The 17832-nt window shown below is 42.3% G+C and overlaps 2 protein-coding genes across 3 annotated transcripts in view; one reads left to right on the forward strand and one right to left on the reverse strand.

The window, feature by feature from the left end:
• cnga1b (cyclic nucleotide gated channel subunit alpha 1b) overlaps positions 1 to 17832 on the forward strand; it is a 48128-nt gene that overhangs the window by 26431 nt on the left and 3865 nt on the right. Inside the window, 1 exon segment of the mRNA XM_069923091.1 lies at positions 6280 to 6386. Within this exon segment, the coding sequence (XP_069779192.1) occupies positions 6280 to 6386 (107 nt within the window).
• The window catches only part of LOC138757439 (ubiquitin-protein ligase E3A-like), a 69235-nt gene continuing 58034 nt past the window's right edge, over positions 6632 to 17832 (reverse strand). Inside the window, exons 12-13 of one of the 2 annotated variants that reach the window (XR_011353595.1) lie at positions 8158 to 8322; positions 6632 to 6707 (exon numbers count right to left, since the gene is read on the reverse strand). The gene's annotated coding sequence lies outside the window, so the exon portion shown is untranslated. Of the gene's footprint in view, positions 6708 to 6804; positions 8323 to 17832 lie in introns of those variants that run through there. The other variant, XM_069924716.1, reaches the window with a different exon arrangement.

A 17832-nucleotide genomic window follows, 5' to 3' on the forward strand; every position in this document is an offset into this window, starting at 1 on the left:
GGCTTTAGAGTCATGGAGAGAGTGAATCAAGGTGTTAGACAAGAAAGTCTGCAGATGCTAGGATCAAGAGCAATATAGAAATGTACGGAAGAAATGTAACTAGTCACGCAGCATCCAGAGCCAAAATTTTGGGACTGGGCCCTTTGTCGGGTAAAAGCAAAAACAGGCAGGTACCTGAATATAAAATGGGAAATTGGAGTGGAGGGAGGAAGGGACAAGGGGAAGAGCACAGGATAATAAGGAGGGTAGGAGAGGTTAGCTTTCTGATAGGAGACAGGAAGGGAACTGGAGGAAAGGAAAGAGGGGGATAGAGAATGAGAGAGACTTGGAGGAAATTGGAGAAGTCAACGATAATGTCGTCCAGTTGGAGAGTGTCCATATGGAATATAAGGTAATGTTCCTCCAAGTCATGAGTGGCCTCAGTTTGGCAGTGCATGAGGCCATGGAAAGACATGTCAGTGTGGGAATGGTGTGTAGAATTAAAATGATTGGCTGCAGGGAGGTTCCTACTATTGCAGTGGACAGAGCAAAGGTGCTTATCGAAACAATCTTTCATTCTGTGTATAGCCTTTCTGATGTAGAGTAGGCCACCTTGGGACCACCAGATGCAGTTTCTTCACTTGCAAAGACTGGTGGTGAGGGAGGAGGTATGGGCACAAGTGTAGCTTTTCTAGCAGCCACAGGCATAGGGACTGAGAGTGTGTTTAGTGAGAAGGGATGAGTGGATGAGGGAGACCTGGAGGGTGCGATCCCTGCAGAAGGTGGAGAGGGAAGGGGAAGATGTGTGATGGTGGAATCATGTTGTAGGTGGTGGAAACTGTGGAGGTTAATATGTTGAGGACAGAGGCTGGTGGGGTGGAAGGTAAGGATGTGTAACAGAAGGAATGAGCCAATGTAAGCTGAATGCAGAGTACACACAGAAAAATTGAGTAGGGGGATAATTACCAGATCTGGTGGTTAAAGATTGTTGAAAAATATGAAAGTGGGTATATCTTAAAATGCTTTTGCAATTAGTGGATCTTGGCCAGGATTCATTAACACATGGAGAGTGGTGTGTTAGCAAAGCAGTTGAAAGGTTACAGTAAAAGTGCTAAAATCTTTCAGAGGAATTATTTTAGAAATCTCAGTGGGTAGAGAGGCAAGTGTACTGCTGAGTTACTTTAACCTGCAAGAAGAAATAAATATAACAGTAAAGCATAAGAGAGCAGCTCAGCCAGACAAATTATCATGCTTGTTTTCAGTTTGGAAAGAGAAATGCAGTTTGGAAGGTTGAATTTAAAGCAGAGTATGCAGTTAATGACAACAGTTTGGAGAAACAGATGGATCTTGCTGTCCATGTCCATAGATCACTCAATGTTGCCACACAAGTTGATAGGTTGTTTAAGAAGGTGTATGGTGTGCTGACCTTAATTAGTTGGGGAATTGACTTCAAGGCCTGAGAGGTAAAGTTGCAGATCTATAAAACTCTAGCATGTGTTCACAATTCTGGTCACCTCATTACAGGAAGCATGTAGAAGTTTTGGAGAGGTTACAGAGGAGATTTATCAGCATGTTGCCTGGATTGAAGAACATGTTTAATGAAGCAAGATTAACAGGGCTAGATCTTTTCTCTTTGGAGTGACAAAGGATGAGAGGTGACATTATAGAGCCACATAAGATTATTAGGGGTATATGGTAGGCAGCCAGCACTTTTTTCTCAAGGTGTGACAATAGCACATACCAGCGGACATATGTTTAAGGTGAGCAGAGGAAAGTTTAGAAGAGACAAGAAAGTTAATATTTTTAAACATAGAGTGATAGATGCCTGAAATGCATTGTCAGGAGAGGTGGTTGTGGTAAACCACTGTTATGAATAATTGTCTGGTCAGATATACCTATTCTCCCCACAGGCTCCTGTATAAAGGTAACTTCCTCAGCCCCATCCTCAGTGCAGGACTGTCGAACAGTATGGATATGCCATTGTTATTAAGTGAATAAAAGCCTATTGGTTTCTCCACAACAGTCTATCGAGTATATATTTACCAACTTTGAGCTCTGGCTGCGCTATTTTGAAGCATTCCTGCAGGCTTCCTTCACCATTGTGCGATCAGAGACTGATAAGTTACAAGCACTGCACTCCCAGGTTGGCACCCTGGTGTATTCCATGATCAGGGACATTACATCATACCAGAAAGCCGTGGATATACTCAAAGGACAGTACCTGCGTAAGATCAATGTCGTCTAGGCCAGACATCTTCTAGTGACCCGCAAACAATCACCCGGTGAGTCCAACACGAAATATCTTCAGGCCCTGTGAGCACTCAGCAGGGCCTGTAAATGCAAGGCATATTCACCGCAGAGAATACAGAGGACCTGATCCGGGACACCTACGTCACGGAAATCAGGTCGAACTACGTACGAGAGAGACTCTTGGAGAAAGGGGCGCTCAGTCTGCGGAGAGCAGTCGAGCTGGCATGGAGGCCTATTCAACCAGTTATTTTGGGCACCGCCATCTTGGGATGCACCGTAACCCCTTCGCTCCACTAATGACTCGACCATGGCAGCAGTGCTCTGCAACCATCTCCCGTCATTTTTGTCTGGCTCTGGTAGGGACTCGCCCACAGTTGCAGTGCTACAGGAGCACTCAAAGTGCTACTTCTGTGGCTTGGACAAATATCAGAAGAAACGCTGCCCAGCGAAGGATTCATCTTCCTCCAGCTGCAGGAAGTGTATGCCAAAGTGTAGAAGTTGAAACCTCTTCCTAGCAGCACTGCATTCAGATTGTGGGGGCTGCTGTCCTGGACTGTCATCACCGGGGCTTGCAGCTCCATGTGTGATCCATGGGGACTGCCATCTTGGACACCACCATCCATGCGGATGTTCAGCAACCCGATGCTGGCCTCCATCACACTTGACCAGGACAGCTCACGTCAACTTGTCAGGTCGATGATGTATATTCAGGTAAACGGTCTCGAGATGAGCTGCTTATTCGATAGTGGGAGCACGGAGAGTTTTATACACCTGGACACAGTGCGGCGCCTTTCCCTTACAGAATTGCCGGTGAACCAGAAGGTCTTCTTGGCATCCAAGTCACACACAGTGGACATCCGGGCTTCTGCGTAGTGACTCTCTCAGTGCGGGATACTGAATATGAAGACTTTAGACTGATGGTAATGCCGCAGCTCTGCGCTGCTGTATTGGGACTGGATTTTCAATGTCCCCTTAAAAGCATGATGATGGATTTCGTTGGGCCCCATCCGCCCCTCGCTGTGTATAACCAGCAATTTTTGAACCTACCACTGCGCACCACCCACCCTCCGCAACCCCCCATCGTACACAACCAACAACCCAGCCGCTCACCAAGCACAACCTTAAAATCAGCTACCCCATTGTTATTCACCAACCTCACTCCCAACTACAAACACATCTCCACTAAAAGTAAGCAGTACAGTGCCAGGGACAGGGCCTTCATCTGGGGAGAGATATAGCACATACTCAAGGAGGGGATTATCAAAGCCAGCACTAGCCCTTGGAGAGTGCAGGTAATGGTAGTACGGAACAGAAAAAAGAATAGGATGCTCATCGACTACAGTCAGATATCAAGAGATGAATGCATACCCCCCTCCCATGCATCGCCGACATGGTCAACCAAATTGCCCAGTATCGGGTCTTTTTAACCATTGACCTGAAGTCGGCATACCACCAGCACCCTATCCACCCAGAGGGCCATCAGTATACGGCGTTCAAGGCGGAGGCCACCTCTACCACTTCCTGCGGATTCCCTTAAATGTCACAAATGGCGTCTCGGTCTTCTAGTGGGAGATAGATCAGTACAAGATGAGCATCACTTTCCCATACCTCAATAACATCTCTATCTGTGACCATGACCTGCAGGACCATGATGCAAATCTCCAGAAATATCTCAAAGTAGCCAAGCTCCTTTACCTTACAAATAATAAGGCCAAGTGTATGTTTTGCACAACCCATCTGGCCATCCTTGGCTGTGTCGTGGAGAATGGAGTCATTGGCCTGCACCCTGACCACATGCGGCCATTCCTGGAGCTTCCCCTTCCACACAGCCTCAAGGCCCTGAAGAGGTGGCTTTGGTTTTTTCCTATTATGCTCAATGGGTCCCAATTATGCAGACAAGGCCCGCCCCCTCACCAAATCCACATCCTTTCCCCTGATAGCGGAGGCTCATGCAGCCTTCAATCGCATTAAGGCAGACATCCCCAAGGCCACAATGCATGCTGCGGATGAATCCACCGTTTCAGGTGGAAGACGATGCGTCAGACTTTGCCTTGACAGCCACCCTTAACCAGGCAGACAGGCCAGTCACATTTCTTCATGTACCCTGCAGGGCCCCGAGATTCAACATTCCTTGGTCGGGAAAGAGGCCCAAAACATTGTTGAGGCAGTGCAGCACTGACGCCATGACCTGGCCAGAGATTCATCCTGCTGACGGATTATTGCATTGTTGCATTCATGTTTAACAATCAGCAGTGGGGTAAAATCAAAAATGACAAAATACTGAGGGAGGATTGAACTGTTCACCTACAATTACAATATCTTGTACCAGCCGGGGAAACTTAATGAGTCACCAGGGGTCTGTCCCACAAGATTGACCGGCTTTAAAACTTTCACAATGATCTCTGTCACCCCGGAGTTACCAGGTTTTTTCATTTTGTTTAAAGCATGCAACCTGCTGTACTCCATCGATGAGATCAGGTCCACGACAAAGAGCTGCCAGGTCTGTGCCGAGTGCAAGTCGCACTTCTACCGGTCAGTCAGGGCATAATTAATTAAAGCCACCCACCCCTTTGAGTGACCCGGTGTTGATTTTAAAGGACCCCTGCCCTCCACTGACCGCAATATATATTTCCTTAATATTATTGATGAATACTCCCATTTTCCATTTGCCATTCCCTGCTTGGACATGACCGGTGCCACAATCATCAAGGCCCTGCACAACCTCTTCACTCTGTTTGGCTTCCCCAGTTATATCCACAGTGACTGCAGGGCCTTCCTTTATGAGCGATGATCTGCGCCAGTACCTTGGCCAGGGGCATTGCCATGAGCAGAACTACTAGTTACAACCCCTGGTGTAACGGGCGAGTGGAGAGGGAGACTGCTACTGTTTGGAAGGCAGTCCTTCTAGCCTTGCAGTCTAAGAGCCTCCCAGTCTTCCACTGGGAGGAGGTCCACCCGGAGGCCCTTCACTCTATCAGGTCCCTGCTATGTACTGCCACAAATGCCACAACGCATGAATGTATGTTTTCCTTTCCCATCCTACTCTGGAAGCATGTGAGAAGCCATAAGTCTGATCCCCTTGTTGAAAGGGTCCACCTCCTCCATGCCAACCCCTAATATGCCTATGTGGCATACCCTGACGGACATGAAGACACTGTCTATGTCAGGGATTTGGCTACCTCAGGGGCCCTGGAGACCACCGCTGATCACCCCACACCCCCCTCTCTATTGAACACAAACAATGCATCTGATCCCTTGTACCCTGCGTCTGCCCTGAGGGAGGGTACACTGGACTCATTGACACCTACCTACCAGTTCAACACTGGTGAGTACATACAGATGCCCAAAACCCTCCAGGACCCCACCACTGCACCATAGCCGCAACCGGTTCTACGACGGTCCCAGCAAATAACCAGACTACCTGAAAGACTGAACATATGACTTTGAATTGTAACCTTGTAAATTCCACTTCACCCTGCTGGGCTCCTTTTAAAAACAAGGGGTGAATGTGGTAAATCACAGTTATCCATAATTGTCTGGTCAGGCTATTGTGGCCCCTCCCTACAGGCTCCCTTATAAAGGTGACTGTTCCACAGCCCCATCCTCAGAGCAGGACAGTCGAACAGCATGGATGTGCCATTGTTCTTGTGAATAAAAGCCTATTGGTTTCTCAACAACATGCTTTCGAGTAATTGATGGCCCATCAGTGGTGGAGGCTGGTACAAATGGAACATTTAAACAACTCTTAGATAGGCACATGGATGGAAGGAAAATAGATGGTGTTAGGTGTGAGGAAGGGAAGGATTAGTTTGTTGCAGAGTAGGTTCATATACGTAGATCAGCACAACATTATGGGTTAAAGGGCTTTACTGTCTGTAATGTTCTATTAAAATGTAAAGTTATTGATATATAACAATTAAAACTCATAATTTCAAAATTGCTGATCTTCATGTCATTCATTGAAAATTTTACTGTAAAAAAATGACCAAATTTAATTGAACAAATGTCATATTCTCAGTTTATGTGAATGTTTTCTCATTCCCTGTTTAGAGCATGTTTTGAAGAACTTCAAGCTGATTACCTGAATACGTGGTTCATACTTGATTATTTATCCGATGTAATTTACCTAGTTGACATGTATTTAAGGACGAAAACAGGTGCGTGTAATTTTTATTATTTTGTGGAATTGTTTGTCATGTGAGCAGTTTTAGATTTTTCACTGGACTGTAAAAATGTCTTGGCAGCATGAAAGTCAGTCAGTATTTATTTCAATATCCTCAGCTCACCCCTTCCTTGGCTCCACAACATGAGTGACTCAGCACCTTTCTTTTTCAATCTTTTTATTAACATTTCATAATATACATGGCATAAAGAGAATAGAAATAACACAATTTAAATGATATGTCCAAGTCTTCATTGTACAAGTATCAGATATAACTTCCAAAGAGTGAAAATGTAACATATTAGAAATAATTCTCCTAACAAAGAAAACAGAGATAAAGAAAAAATTATATTGTTATATATAATATATATGAATATGTGTATATATATAAAGCAACTAATCTACTAAAAAAAAACAATATTTAAAAAAAAAACAACTGAGTGTCCTATCCTAAGGATCTGTCAAATAGTTTAAAACATAGCTCTGTTCATACCTACAGATAACAAAAGTGGCAAGAATTCTATTATGTCTGGAAAGGAAAAGTTAATTTATAGAATAATGCCAGTTATATCCCATTAAAGTAATCAATAGAAGGTTTCCATGTTTCTTCAAATGTAGTAGTTGTATCTAAAGTCTGACTTCTGATTTTTTTCTAGATTTAAGAAAGCCATTGAAATAATGTAAGAGAATCATAGTCTTTCCATTGAAGTAAAACGGTTCTTCTAGCTAATAGTGTAGAGAAAGCTATAACTCGATATGCAGAAGGAGGAAAACAACCTACAACCTACATCTGTAATTCCAAAAGAATAGTTAAGAGGTTAACCAGTATCTTTAAAAAAAATTTCTAACATGGGACATGATGAAACATATGAGTCAATGAAACCACGTCATTATTGCACCTATCACAAGTAGAGCTCATATTAGGAAAGATGTGAGCTAGTTCATCTTTAAACATATAAGCTCTATGAACAATTTTAAACTGTATTAAGGAATGATGTGCACAAAGTGAAGAAATATTTACTAGATTAGTATTTGTTCCTCATGTTACAGGAATGTTAGTTGAAGTTACGATTCCCATGTTTGTTGAATCTTATCCATGGGGACTGATCTCAAATTTAATATAAGAATATAAATAGTACAAATTAAACCCTTCTGGAACAAGTGTCAAGTAAATCTGGTTGTTGTTATGTTAGATAATTAAATATTACCGTATTCAGTAAATTTCTAATCTGTAGATATTTAAAAAAAAATGCATGTGTGGTAAATTATATTTGGTAGAAAGTTATTCAAAAGACATCAAACTACTATCAGGAAATAAATCTGCAAAAGAGATAATTCCTTTAATCTTGCAATTAAGGAAGGTTTGGTCAAGAGTAGATGGGACTCAGCATCTTTCTGCCTCAGGAACATGTTAATATGATAATTGGAATAATTAGACTCCGGCAGGATACTCAGCTCCTTGAGGGAAATGTGTAGTTAAAAGTTGTGCAGTGAGGCTGTTCCTGGAGTATCATGATGTATATGGAGGTTAAGAACTTCTTTAAGTTAGACATCCCTTGAAGAGATCAGCATATTTGTGTATTGCACTAGAATACCATATGCAGTTCTGGTCTCCTTAGTTGAGAAAAGATATACAGAAAGACCCCTGATGTTTGGCCTCTATGGGGATTGGTAGATGCCAGGTAAGTGTATTGCTGGTTGCTCGAAACATGCAATGCCCAACTGAAGCTTATCCACTGCCTCATGATCCACTGATTTTGACTCACCAGACAAGCCTAACATACAGATATTTTTGCTGCTTGCTTGAGGGTTCCGGTTGCTTGAATTCCAGATACCAGGGGCTTTCCTCTTCCAGTTTTGGAGGCAATGTAGAGGAGATTCACCAGGTTGAGTCCAGAGAAGAAGGATGATGAGAGTCTGGATTACACTCACTAGAATTCAGTCAAAAGAGAGGGGATGTTATAAGAACAGTAAAAAAATCTTGAAATAAATAGATGTGATAGAGATAGAAAACTTGTTTCCACTGGGAGGTGAGACTAGAATGGGGGAGTATATTTAGGACAGGGATGAGAAGGAAATGCTTCTTCCAGACAGGAGTGAATCTGTGGAATTCTCTGCCCAAGGAAACAATATTGTTCGTCATAGAGTCAAAGTGGAAATAGGCCTTTGGTTCAACTTGCCCGCACAAACCAAAATGCACACACTATTCACATAACAAAGAAAACAGAGATAAAGAAAAAATTATATTGTTATATATCTTCTTTGGCTTGGCTTCGCGGACGAAGATTTATGGAGGGGGTAAATGTCCACGTCAGCTGCAGGCTCGTTTGTGGCTGACAAGTCCGATGCGGGACAGGCAGACACAGTTGTGGCGGTTGCAGGGGAAAATTGGTTGGTTGGGGTTGGGTGTTGGGTTTTTCCTCCTTTGCCTTTTGTGTGTATATATATAAAGCAACTAATCTACTAAAAAAAAACAATATTTAAAAAAAAACAACTGAGTGTCCTATCCCAAGGATCTGTCAAATAGTTTAAAACATAGCTCTGTTCATACCTACAGATAACAAAAGTGGCAAGAATTCTATTATGTCTGGAAAGGAAGAGTTAATTTATAGAATAATGCCAGTTATATCCCATTAATGGCCTGTGTTTGGCCATTTTCCCTCTAAAATCATCCTATCCCTGTCTCTGTCCAATATCACTTAAACATTGCAAGAGTACCTGCCTCAACCACCTCCTTTGGCAGCCCAGTCCATACACTCACCACAAAAATTATTCCTCAGGCTCCAGCTAAATCTCTCCCCACTCACCTTAAACCTATGTCCTCTGGTCACCAATTCTTGTACTCAGAGCAAAAGATTCTCTGTGTTCACCTGACCTATTCCTTTCATGATTTTGTACACCTCGATGAGGTGTACATCCCTCACCCACTTGAGCTCCAAGGAACAAAACCCTAGGCCTGCTCAAACACTCCTGAAAAATCAGCCCTTCATGTCCTGGCAATATATCCTCATAAAACTTCTCTGGACCCTCTCTAGCTTGACAACATATTTCCTAAAGCACGGTGACCAAAACTGAACATGATATTTCAAATGGGACCTCACCAACATCTTGTACGACTGCAACATGACCTCCCAAATTCTGTACTCAGTTCTCTGACTGATTAAGTCCAATGTGCCAAAAGCCATTTGACCACTTTATTGATCTGTGACTCCATTTTCAAGGCACCTGTACTCCTCAATCCCTCTGTGATACAGCACTCCCCAGATCCCTACCATTCACTGTGTAGATCCTACCTGCGTTAGCCCTCCCAAAATGCAACACCTCATCTAATTCAACGAGAGATATTCACAACCAAGAGAGGCACTAGACATGTTAAAGGTTACTAAAATCAACTTTATTTTGTGTAAATATATGAGGCAAAAAATAATTCTTGTAAGCATGATACAGAAAAGGAATACTTATCAACCAATTCAATATAATGTGCAGGGATACCTGGGACAGCCCCCTCTACCTTCTTGGCACCAGTCACAGCCTAGTCCATTCAGAAACCTGTTGTGCATACAGGCACTACCTCTTTTTTATACCTTTTAACAATTCAGTATTTATCCAAGCACTTTGCCTGCTGTAACCTTCAACCTAAACACATCCCACAAATAGAATGTGTTTTTTTGTCCTTGTTACCTTTCATCTAAGAAAAGGTTGTGTCCTTTTCTGACTCTAACATCTGGTACTGCTTCAGATCATTTGTATAAAGAAATCACTATCTTGTACACAAACCAAGGAGGAATCAAACAATACTGTTCGTTCTTTTAAAATTATTTTTATTGAGTTTAACAAAAACCCTTTACACAAGGTAAACTAATGATAACATAAATCAAATCATATCATATACATATCACATACCAATTGTAAATTAGAAGTTTAACCATAATTATTACATCACTTATTTCATTCAGGACATCAAATTCTACATTTATAATAATTAAACAATTAAATCATAACTTATACTATGTCCAAAAATAATACTGAATACAAAAATTGTACAAGTAATACACATAAATTCCCTATATATAAGATGTTATACTTCTCTGATGTGACCATTTTCTTCTGTGATATGATCCTTAATCTATAGTTTAACCCCCCCCCCCTTATTTCCCCTAATAATAAAAAGGAAAAAAATTCTCCTTATTAATCTACCTCCTCCCTCTAAACCAGGTTATCTGTATATATTGTAAATATGCATCAAATAATGCCCCCCCCTCCACCCCCCCCCCTGCAACCAGACACCAGACAGAGAATCCCTGGAGCATCCACACCACTTAAATCATCAGATTATGATAATAACCCATGAATGGGCCCCACATCTTATCAATTGCAGAATTTATATCTTTAATATTATATCTAAATTTTTTCCAAACTTAAATAAGACATGATATCATGCAACCATTGATTGTGAGTGGGTGAAACGTTATCTTTCCACTTCATCAAAATTGCTCGTCTAGCTATCATTGAAGCAAAAGCTAGAATTCCCTTCTTGGTTGACGACAGAGATCTAAGCTCTTCTAAAGAAAAAGCAAAAAAAGCAATCGAAGGGCATGGTTCTAATTTAGTCTTGAGAATCATTGATTAAACTTGGAAAAAATCTTGAAAATTACGTATCATCCCTATCATATTAAGTTCTAGGTCTTCGGGGAGCTTCAAAATTAAAGAATTTAAAAAGCTCCTATCCTGTAAATAGTGAAAAGAAATGATGTCTAAGTATTTTAAATTTGGTGGATAATTGTTCAAAAGAAGTAAGATTTTAGTCAATAAAAAAATCTGAAAAAGATTGAATACCTAAATAATCAGTTAATTTGGATACCAAAAAGATAAAGGTTTTCCAAGTATCAAAAGAAGAGAATATTTCTTGAGTAGATTTAATTTCTAAATTGATCCAACTTAATTAATTTTCAACCTAATTATAAAAGGGTGGTATCTGGCCTTTATGAATTACTTTTAAATTCTAGGGACAGTTCCCTCGACAGAATTTTTAAAAATCAGGGAACAAGATTTTCAAAAGATATTTTCTGAAAATACAAAGAAACATAGAAGATAGTGTCATGATAATGAATATGTATGAGATGTACCGGAAGTCACGTGGTATGAGAGAGATAAGAACACAAGCAGGAGAACAAAGGAAACGGGAGAATAAAGCCACTGAGAAGTTAACCGAAGTTTTCCTGATAAAACTTGTGTTTAATGTTTCATTAACTTCACATTTCGGGCCACAAATGTGACATTGGCGACGAGGATGAAAGAAGCTTGAAGAAAATTAAAGACTAAACAAGATTACAGAGGATTCAACAGACTACTTCAAGGTGATAAGAATTTTCTCTTGACTCAGTACTTTTGGAGCTGGAATATTTCCTCATGGCTGGGGCAGACGGTGACTTTCTAACACATAGTGGAATTGCTCATTTTGACCCAACGGGTGATGCAAGAACTGTAAGTGTGAAGTGGAAGGCATGGCTGGAAGAATTTGAATCCTTTGCCGACAGTCGTGGCCTATTTCTAGATACCGGTACAGTTGAACAAAAAGCGCAGAGAAGGGCGTTACTTCTTTTCACTGCTGGACCTGCAGTTCGGGAAACATTTAAGACACTTTTGAATACTGGAAGAAAGGATGAGTACTGGAAAGCAGTAGATGCATTAAATGCACACTATGTAGTAACACTGAATGCTACATTTCAACGCCATTTGTTTCGGAGAACGAGACAAGAAGATGGCCAGACAATTGCTCAGTACGTGACGAGACTACGCCAGCTAGCTGTTGGATGCAATTACATGCCAGCTGATTTGGACAACCAATTATTGCTTCATATCCTCGTATGACTGAATTGAATTGACACAAGCTCCAATATGAAGTATTGCCAGGTCTTGCGCTGTGCTTCTACTCAGCAATGGTTCTCCCCTCTCTTCTATGACCATAAACTCTGCTTCGGTGTACTTATCTCCAGCTTCAACAGTTGCAGTAAAACATCCAATGGTCTGCAATGGCTTGGTTGATGTGTATGGATACAGTTTCTGCAGATCAGATAAACTCAGAAGACGTCTACTGGAAAGAGGGAGTGAGTTGGAACTCACCGATGCTTTAGCTATTGCTGCTGCATTAGAGGCTGTTGAAAGGCAATTTCATACCATGACCCTGAAAGACAACTCAAGGCAGCAAATTAAGAGGCTCTCACATCGCCATAATCAGCCAAGATATTCGTCGACACAGGACGTGGAGTGTTATCGATGTGGAAACTGAGGTCACTTTGGAAAAGACCCATATTGCCCGGCCAAAGGCAAAGTTTGCAGAAAGTGTGGAGGCAAGGACCACTTTGCAAAGAAATGCAAAAGCAAGTCCAATGCAGACCAGAAGAGGAAGAGTACAACTTCCAAAGGCAAAGCCTGGGGGAAAGGAAAGTATCCTGGAAAGAAAGATACCATTCGCCAGATAGACAGTGACGATGATGATACCCAGGAGGAACAGAGTTGTTACCAATTTACGTTGAATGAAATACGTCATGAGAAGGTCCCAGTGATCATTGGTGGAGTGACAGTGCAGGTCATTGTAGACTCAGGCAGTGACAGTAATGTGATTGATCGACATTTATGGGAGAAGTTGAAAAGGAAAAAGATCATCTGTACCCCAAAGAAGTGTTCCAAGAAACTGTATCCATACACAGCAACCAAGCCATTGCAGACCATTGGATGTTTTACTGCAACTGTTGAAGCTGGAGATAAGTACACCGAAGCAGAGTTTATGGTCATAGAAGAGAGGGGAGAACCATTGCTGAGTAGAAGCACAGCGCAAGACCTGGCAATACTTCATATTGGAGCTTGTGTCAATTCAATTCAGTCATACGAGGATATGAAGCAAGAATTCCCCGCAGTCTTCCAAGGAATAGGAAAGCTGAAAGGTCGACAATTGAAGATAGCGGTAGATGAAACGGTCAAACCCAAGGCACAACCAATGCGCCGAACTCCGTTTGGACTTCGTGGGAAAGTTGAAGCCAAAATTAAAGAATTGATCGAACAAGACATTATTGAACCGGTGGAACATTCGACACAATGGGTCAGTCCCGTAGTGATTGTGCCCAAACCAAAGGGTGACATAAGACTATGTGTTGACATGAGAATGGCTAATGAAGCTATAATTAGAGAACGACACCCTATACCAACAGTGGAGGAAATACTTCAAGAACTAACTACCAGCAAGATATTCTCAAAAATTGATCTGAAATGGGGCTATTATCAAATAGAGCTGGATCCAGGTTCCCGAGATGTAACTACATTTGTGACTCACTGTGGATTGTATCGTTACAAGAGACTATCATTTGGAATTAATGCAGCTTCGGAGATCTACCAGTATGAAATCCATTGAATGATTCAAGGCATTTCTGGAGTTGCCAACATTTCTGACGACATCATAGTCCATACATCAACGAAGGAAGAGCATGACAAACGGTTGAGGCGTGTACTATCTAGACTACAGGAGGCAGGCCTTACCGTGAATGGAAACGAGTGCCAGTTCGGTGTGTCAGAAATGGACTTCATGGGACACAGACTTACACGGAAAGGACTAAACCCTGCAGAGGCCAAGGTGAAAGCTATTGCAGAGGCACGTGCACCTCAGAACGCAACAGAGGTGAGGAGTTTCCTGGGATTGGTCAATTTTTGTGCAAAGTTCATTCCTAATTTCGCTACAGTGGCAGAACCACTAAGGAAACTAACCAGGAAAGGTGTACCATTTCATTTTGGATCTGAGCAGAAGAAAGCATTCACAGCGCTGAAGCAAAGCCTGACTGATGCAAAAACTCTTGGATATTACGATCCGGCGGCATCAACCAAAGTCATAGCGGATGCCAGCCCAGTTGGTTTAGGAGCCGTGTTGGTCCAGATGCATGATGGAGGACCAAGAATCATTGCCTATGCCAGCAGATCGTTATCAGATGTGGAAAGAAGATACTCTCAGACAGAGAAAGAAGCACTCGGACTTGTATGGGCCTGTGAGAGGTTCCATGCATATTTATACTGCATTGAATTTGAACTCATCACAGATCATAAGCCATTAGAGGTGATCTATGCACCTAGATCCAAACCATGTGCCAGAATAGAGAGATGGGTACTCAGACTACAACCCTACAAATATAAAGTAATCCACATTGCAGGGAAAGCAAACATTGCTGATCTGCTGTCCAGATTGGTGAAGGTTGGTGGTCCACATTCCAAGTCAGAATTGGGAACAGAAACAGTGAGCTTTGTACGCTTCGTAGCTATTCAGGCGACACCGAAAGCTGTGACTACGAAGGAAGTCGAGAGAGAATCCGAACGTGATCCAGAACTCATGGAAGTAAGAGAATGCATTCAGAGTGGACAATGGGACAAGTGTACTCACAAGGCTTACATTCCCATTAGAGACGAACTTTGTTGCATCGGACAGTGTGTATTAAGAGGTTGCAGATTGGTGATTCCGCAAAGATTGAGACCGAAGATCGTATCCTTAGCGCATGAAGGACACCTAGGCATTATTGGTACCAAGCAAAACCTCAGGACCAAGGTATGGTGGCCAAGTTGTGATGAAGACGCCGAAAAATTTGTTAAAACTTGTCACGGATGTCAAATCACAAGTAGGAGTAATCCGCCAGAACCGATCCGGAGTACGCAACTCCCGACAGGACCATGGATCGACGTAGCTGTTGATTTTCTTGGACCTTTACCGACGGGTGAATCAATTATGGTAGTGATAGATTACTACAGCAGATACTATGAGTACATGGTGTTGAAGTCCACAAGCACTGAAAAAACAATACAAGCGTTAGCAGAGATATTCGCAAGATATGGATTACCTGTTACATTATACTCCACAATTCATTTCAGAGACATTTGCAGAATACATGAGGACCACAGGTATCCACCATCATAAAGTAACTCCAAAATGGCCGCAAGCCAATGGAGAAGTAGAGAGACAAAATCAGTCCATTGAAAAACGATTGAGGATTGCACACGCAGAAGGACAAAATTGGCGAGAAGCAATGCTATCTTATGTGGCTGTCTATCGAGCAACGCCTCATGCAACCACTGGAAAATGTCCTGCAGAAGCATTTTTTGGGAGAAAAATCCGCACAAAAATGCCAGAAATAAAGGAAATCCGAGACGACCAGGAGATGAGGGACCACGATGCTGAAAAGAAAGGTGCAGCAAAGCTGTACACAGATTCGAAACGTGGAGCCAAGTACTCAGACATCATGCCAGGAGATAATGTTCTAGTGAGGCATGAAACTGGTGGTAAGCTAGATACACCTTATTACCATCAACCCTATACTGTCGTAATCAGAAGTGGCAGTATGGTGACAGTCAAGTCTCCGACTGGAGTCCTGTATAAGAGAAATGTATCAGGTGTAAAAAGGTACCAGTCCAGAGATACATCGAGCGAAGAGGTTGAAAGGCCAATACGAGATGCTGAAACTGAGAGACCTGATGATGTTCCAGAGGCAGTTACCAGCACTCCTGATGAAGTGACTAGAGCGCCAGAAACACCCGAAGCCGTGGTGAGCAGTATTTCCGATGCCGAGAGTGAACAACCGAGAAGCGATGACAATATCGCAGGCAGGCCGAAACGAAACCGAAAAGTGCCCAAACAATACGAAGACTTTGTGCCATAGTTTAATAAGAACTTTGGGACAGTATTTAATCTTATATCATAAAGTGCATGTATGAATGCTGTAGGAAGTAAATTTTATGTAGTTGAGTTATAGTATTACCATTAGTTATGATGTTTGTATGTTTCCGAGGGATATTGATAAGTGAAGGTAAAGTTTATTTCTGATTAAAGGAGGGATGTCATGATAATGAATATGTATGAGATGTACCGGAAGTCACGTGGTATGAGAGAGATAAGAACACAAGCAGGAGAACAAAGGAAACGGGAGAATAAAGCCACTGAGAAGTTTACCGAAGTTTACCTGATAAAACTTGTGTTTAATGTTTCATTAACTTCACATTTCGGGCCACAAATGTGACAGATAGGAGCAGGAGTATGTCATTCGGCCCTTCGAGCCTACTCCACCATTCAATGAGATCATGGCTGATCTTAAAGTTCAGTACCCTGTCCCCGCCTTCTCTCTGTAACCCCTAATTCCCTTATACTGAACAAATATATCTAATTCCCTCTTAAATATATTCAATGAACCTGCCTCTACTGCTCTCTGTGGCAATGAATTCCACAGATTCACCACCCTCTGGGTAAAGAAATTCCTCCTCATCTCGGTTCTAAATGGTTTGCCTATTATCCTCAAACCATGACCCCGGGTTCTGGATTTTCCCACCATTGGAAACATCCCTTCCGCATCCATTCTGTCCAGTCCTGCCAGAATTTTATATATCTCTATGAGATCCCCTCTCAATCTTCTAAACTCCTGTGAGTACAATCCAAATTGTGCAATCTTTCCTCATAAGTCATTCCTGCCATTCCAGGTATCAGCCTGGTGAATCGCCTTTGCTTTCTCTCCATTGCAAGAACATCCTTCCTCAGATAAAACAACCAAAACTGCACACAATACTCCAGGTGGGGTCTCACCAAGGCCCTGTACAGCTGCAGTAAGGAATCCTTGTTCCTAGACTCAAACCCTCTTGATATGAAGGGCAACATACCATTTGCCTTTTTAACCACCTGCTGTACCTGCATGCTCTCCTTCAGAGACTGGTGTACAAGTACAAATAGTAATCTGCCCTCCGGTTTGTATTACCAAAGTGGATAACCTCACATTTATCCACATTGTAGTGCATTTGCCATGTATCTGCCCAGTCTCTCAATTTATCCAAATCACACTGGAGCTTCTTGACCCCCTCTTCAGTGCATACAACCCCTCCTAGCTTAGTGTCATCTGCAAATTTAGAGATATTACATCCAATCCCCTCATCCAGATCATTAATGTAAATTGTGAACAGCTGGGGTCCCAGTACAGATCCCTGTGGCACCCCACTGGCCACTGCCTGCCACTCAGAAAATGAGCCCTTTATTCCAACTCTCTGTCTTCTATCTGCCAGCCAGTTCTCAATCCATATCAATACCTTGCCCCCAATCCCATGAGCCTTGATTTTGCATGCCAGTCATTTATGTGGGACCTTATCGAAGGCCTTTTGGAAATCCAGGTACACCACATTCACTGGCTCTCCCCCATCTATTTTACCTGCCACCATCTCAAAGAATTCCAATAGATTTGTCAAGCACGATTTACTTTTTGTAAATCCATGTTGACTCCGTCCGATCCCTTCTCTGCTAATCATATGCTCCGCTATTACATCCTTAATAATGGATTCCATCATTTTGCCCACTACTGATGTAAGGCTCACCGGCCTATAATTCCACGCTTTTTCTCTACCCCCTTTTAAATAGTGGGGTAACATTAGCTACC

This window comes from Narcine bancroftii, chromosome 3, assembly GCF_036971445.1.
Source record: "Narcine bancroftii isolate sNarBan1 chromosome 3, sNarBan1.hap1, whole genome shotgun sequence".
In the NCBI taxonomy this organism is placed as follows: domain Eukaryota; kingdom Metazoa; phylum Chordata; class Chondrichthyes; order Torpediniformes; family Narcinidae; genus Narcine; species Narcine bancroftii.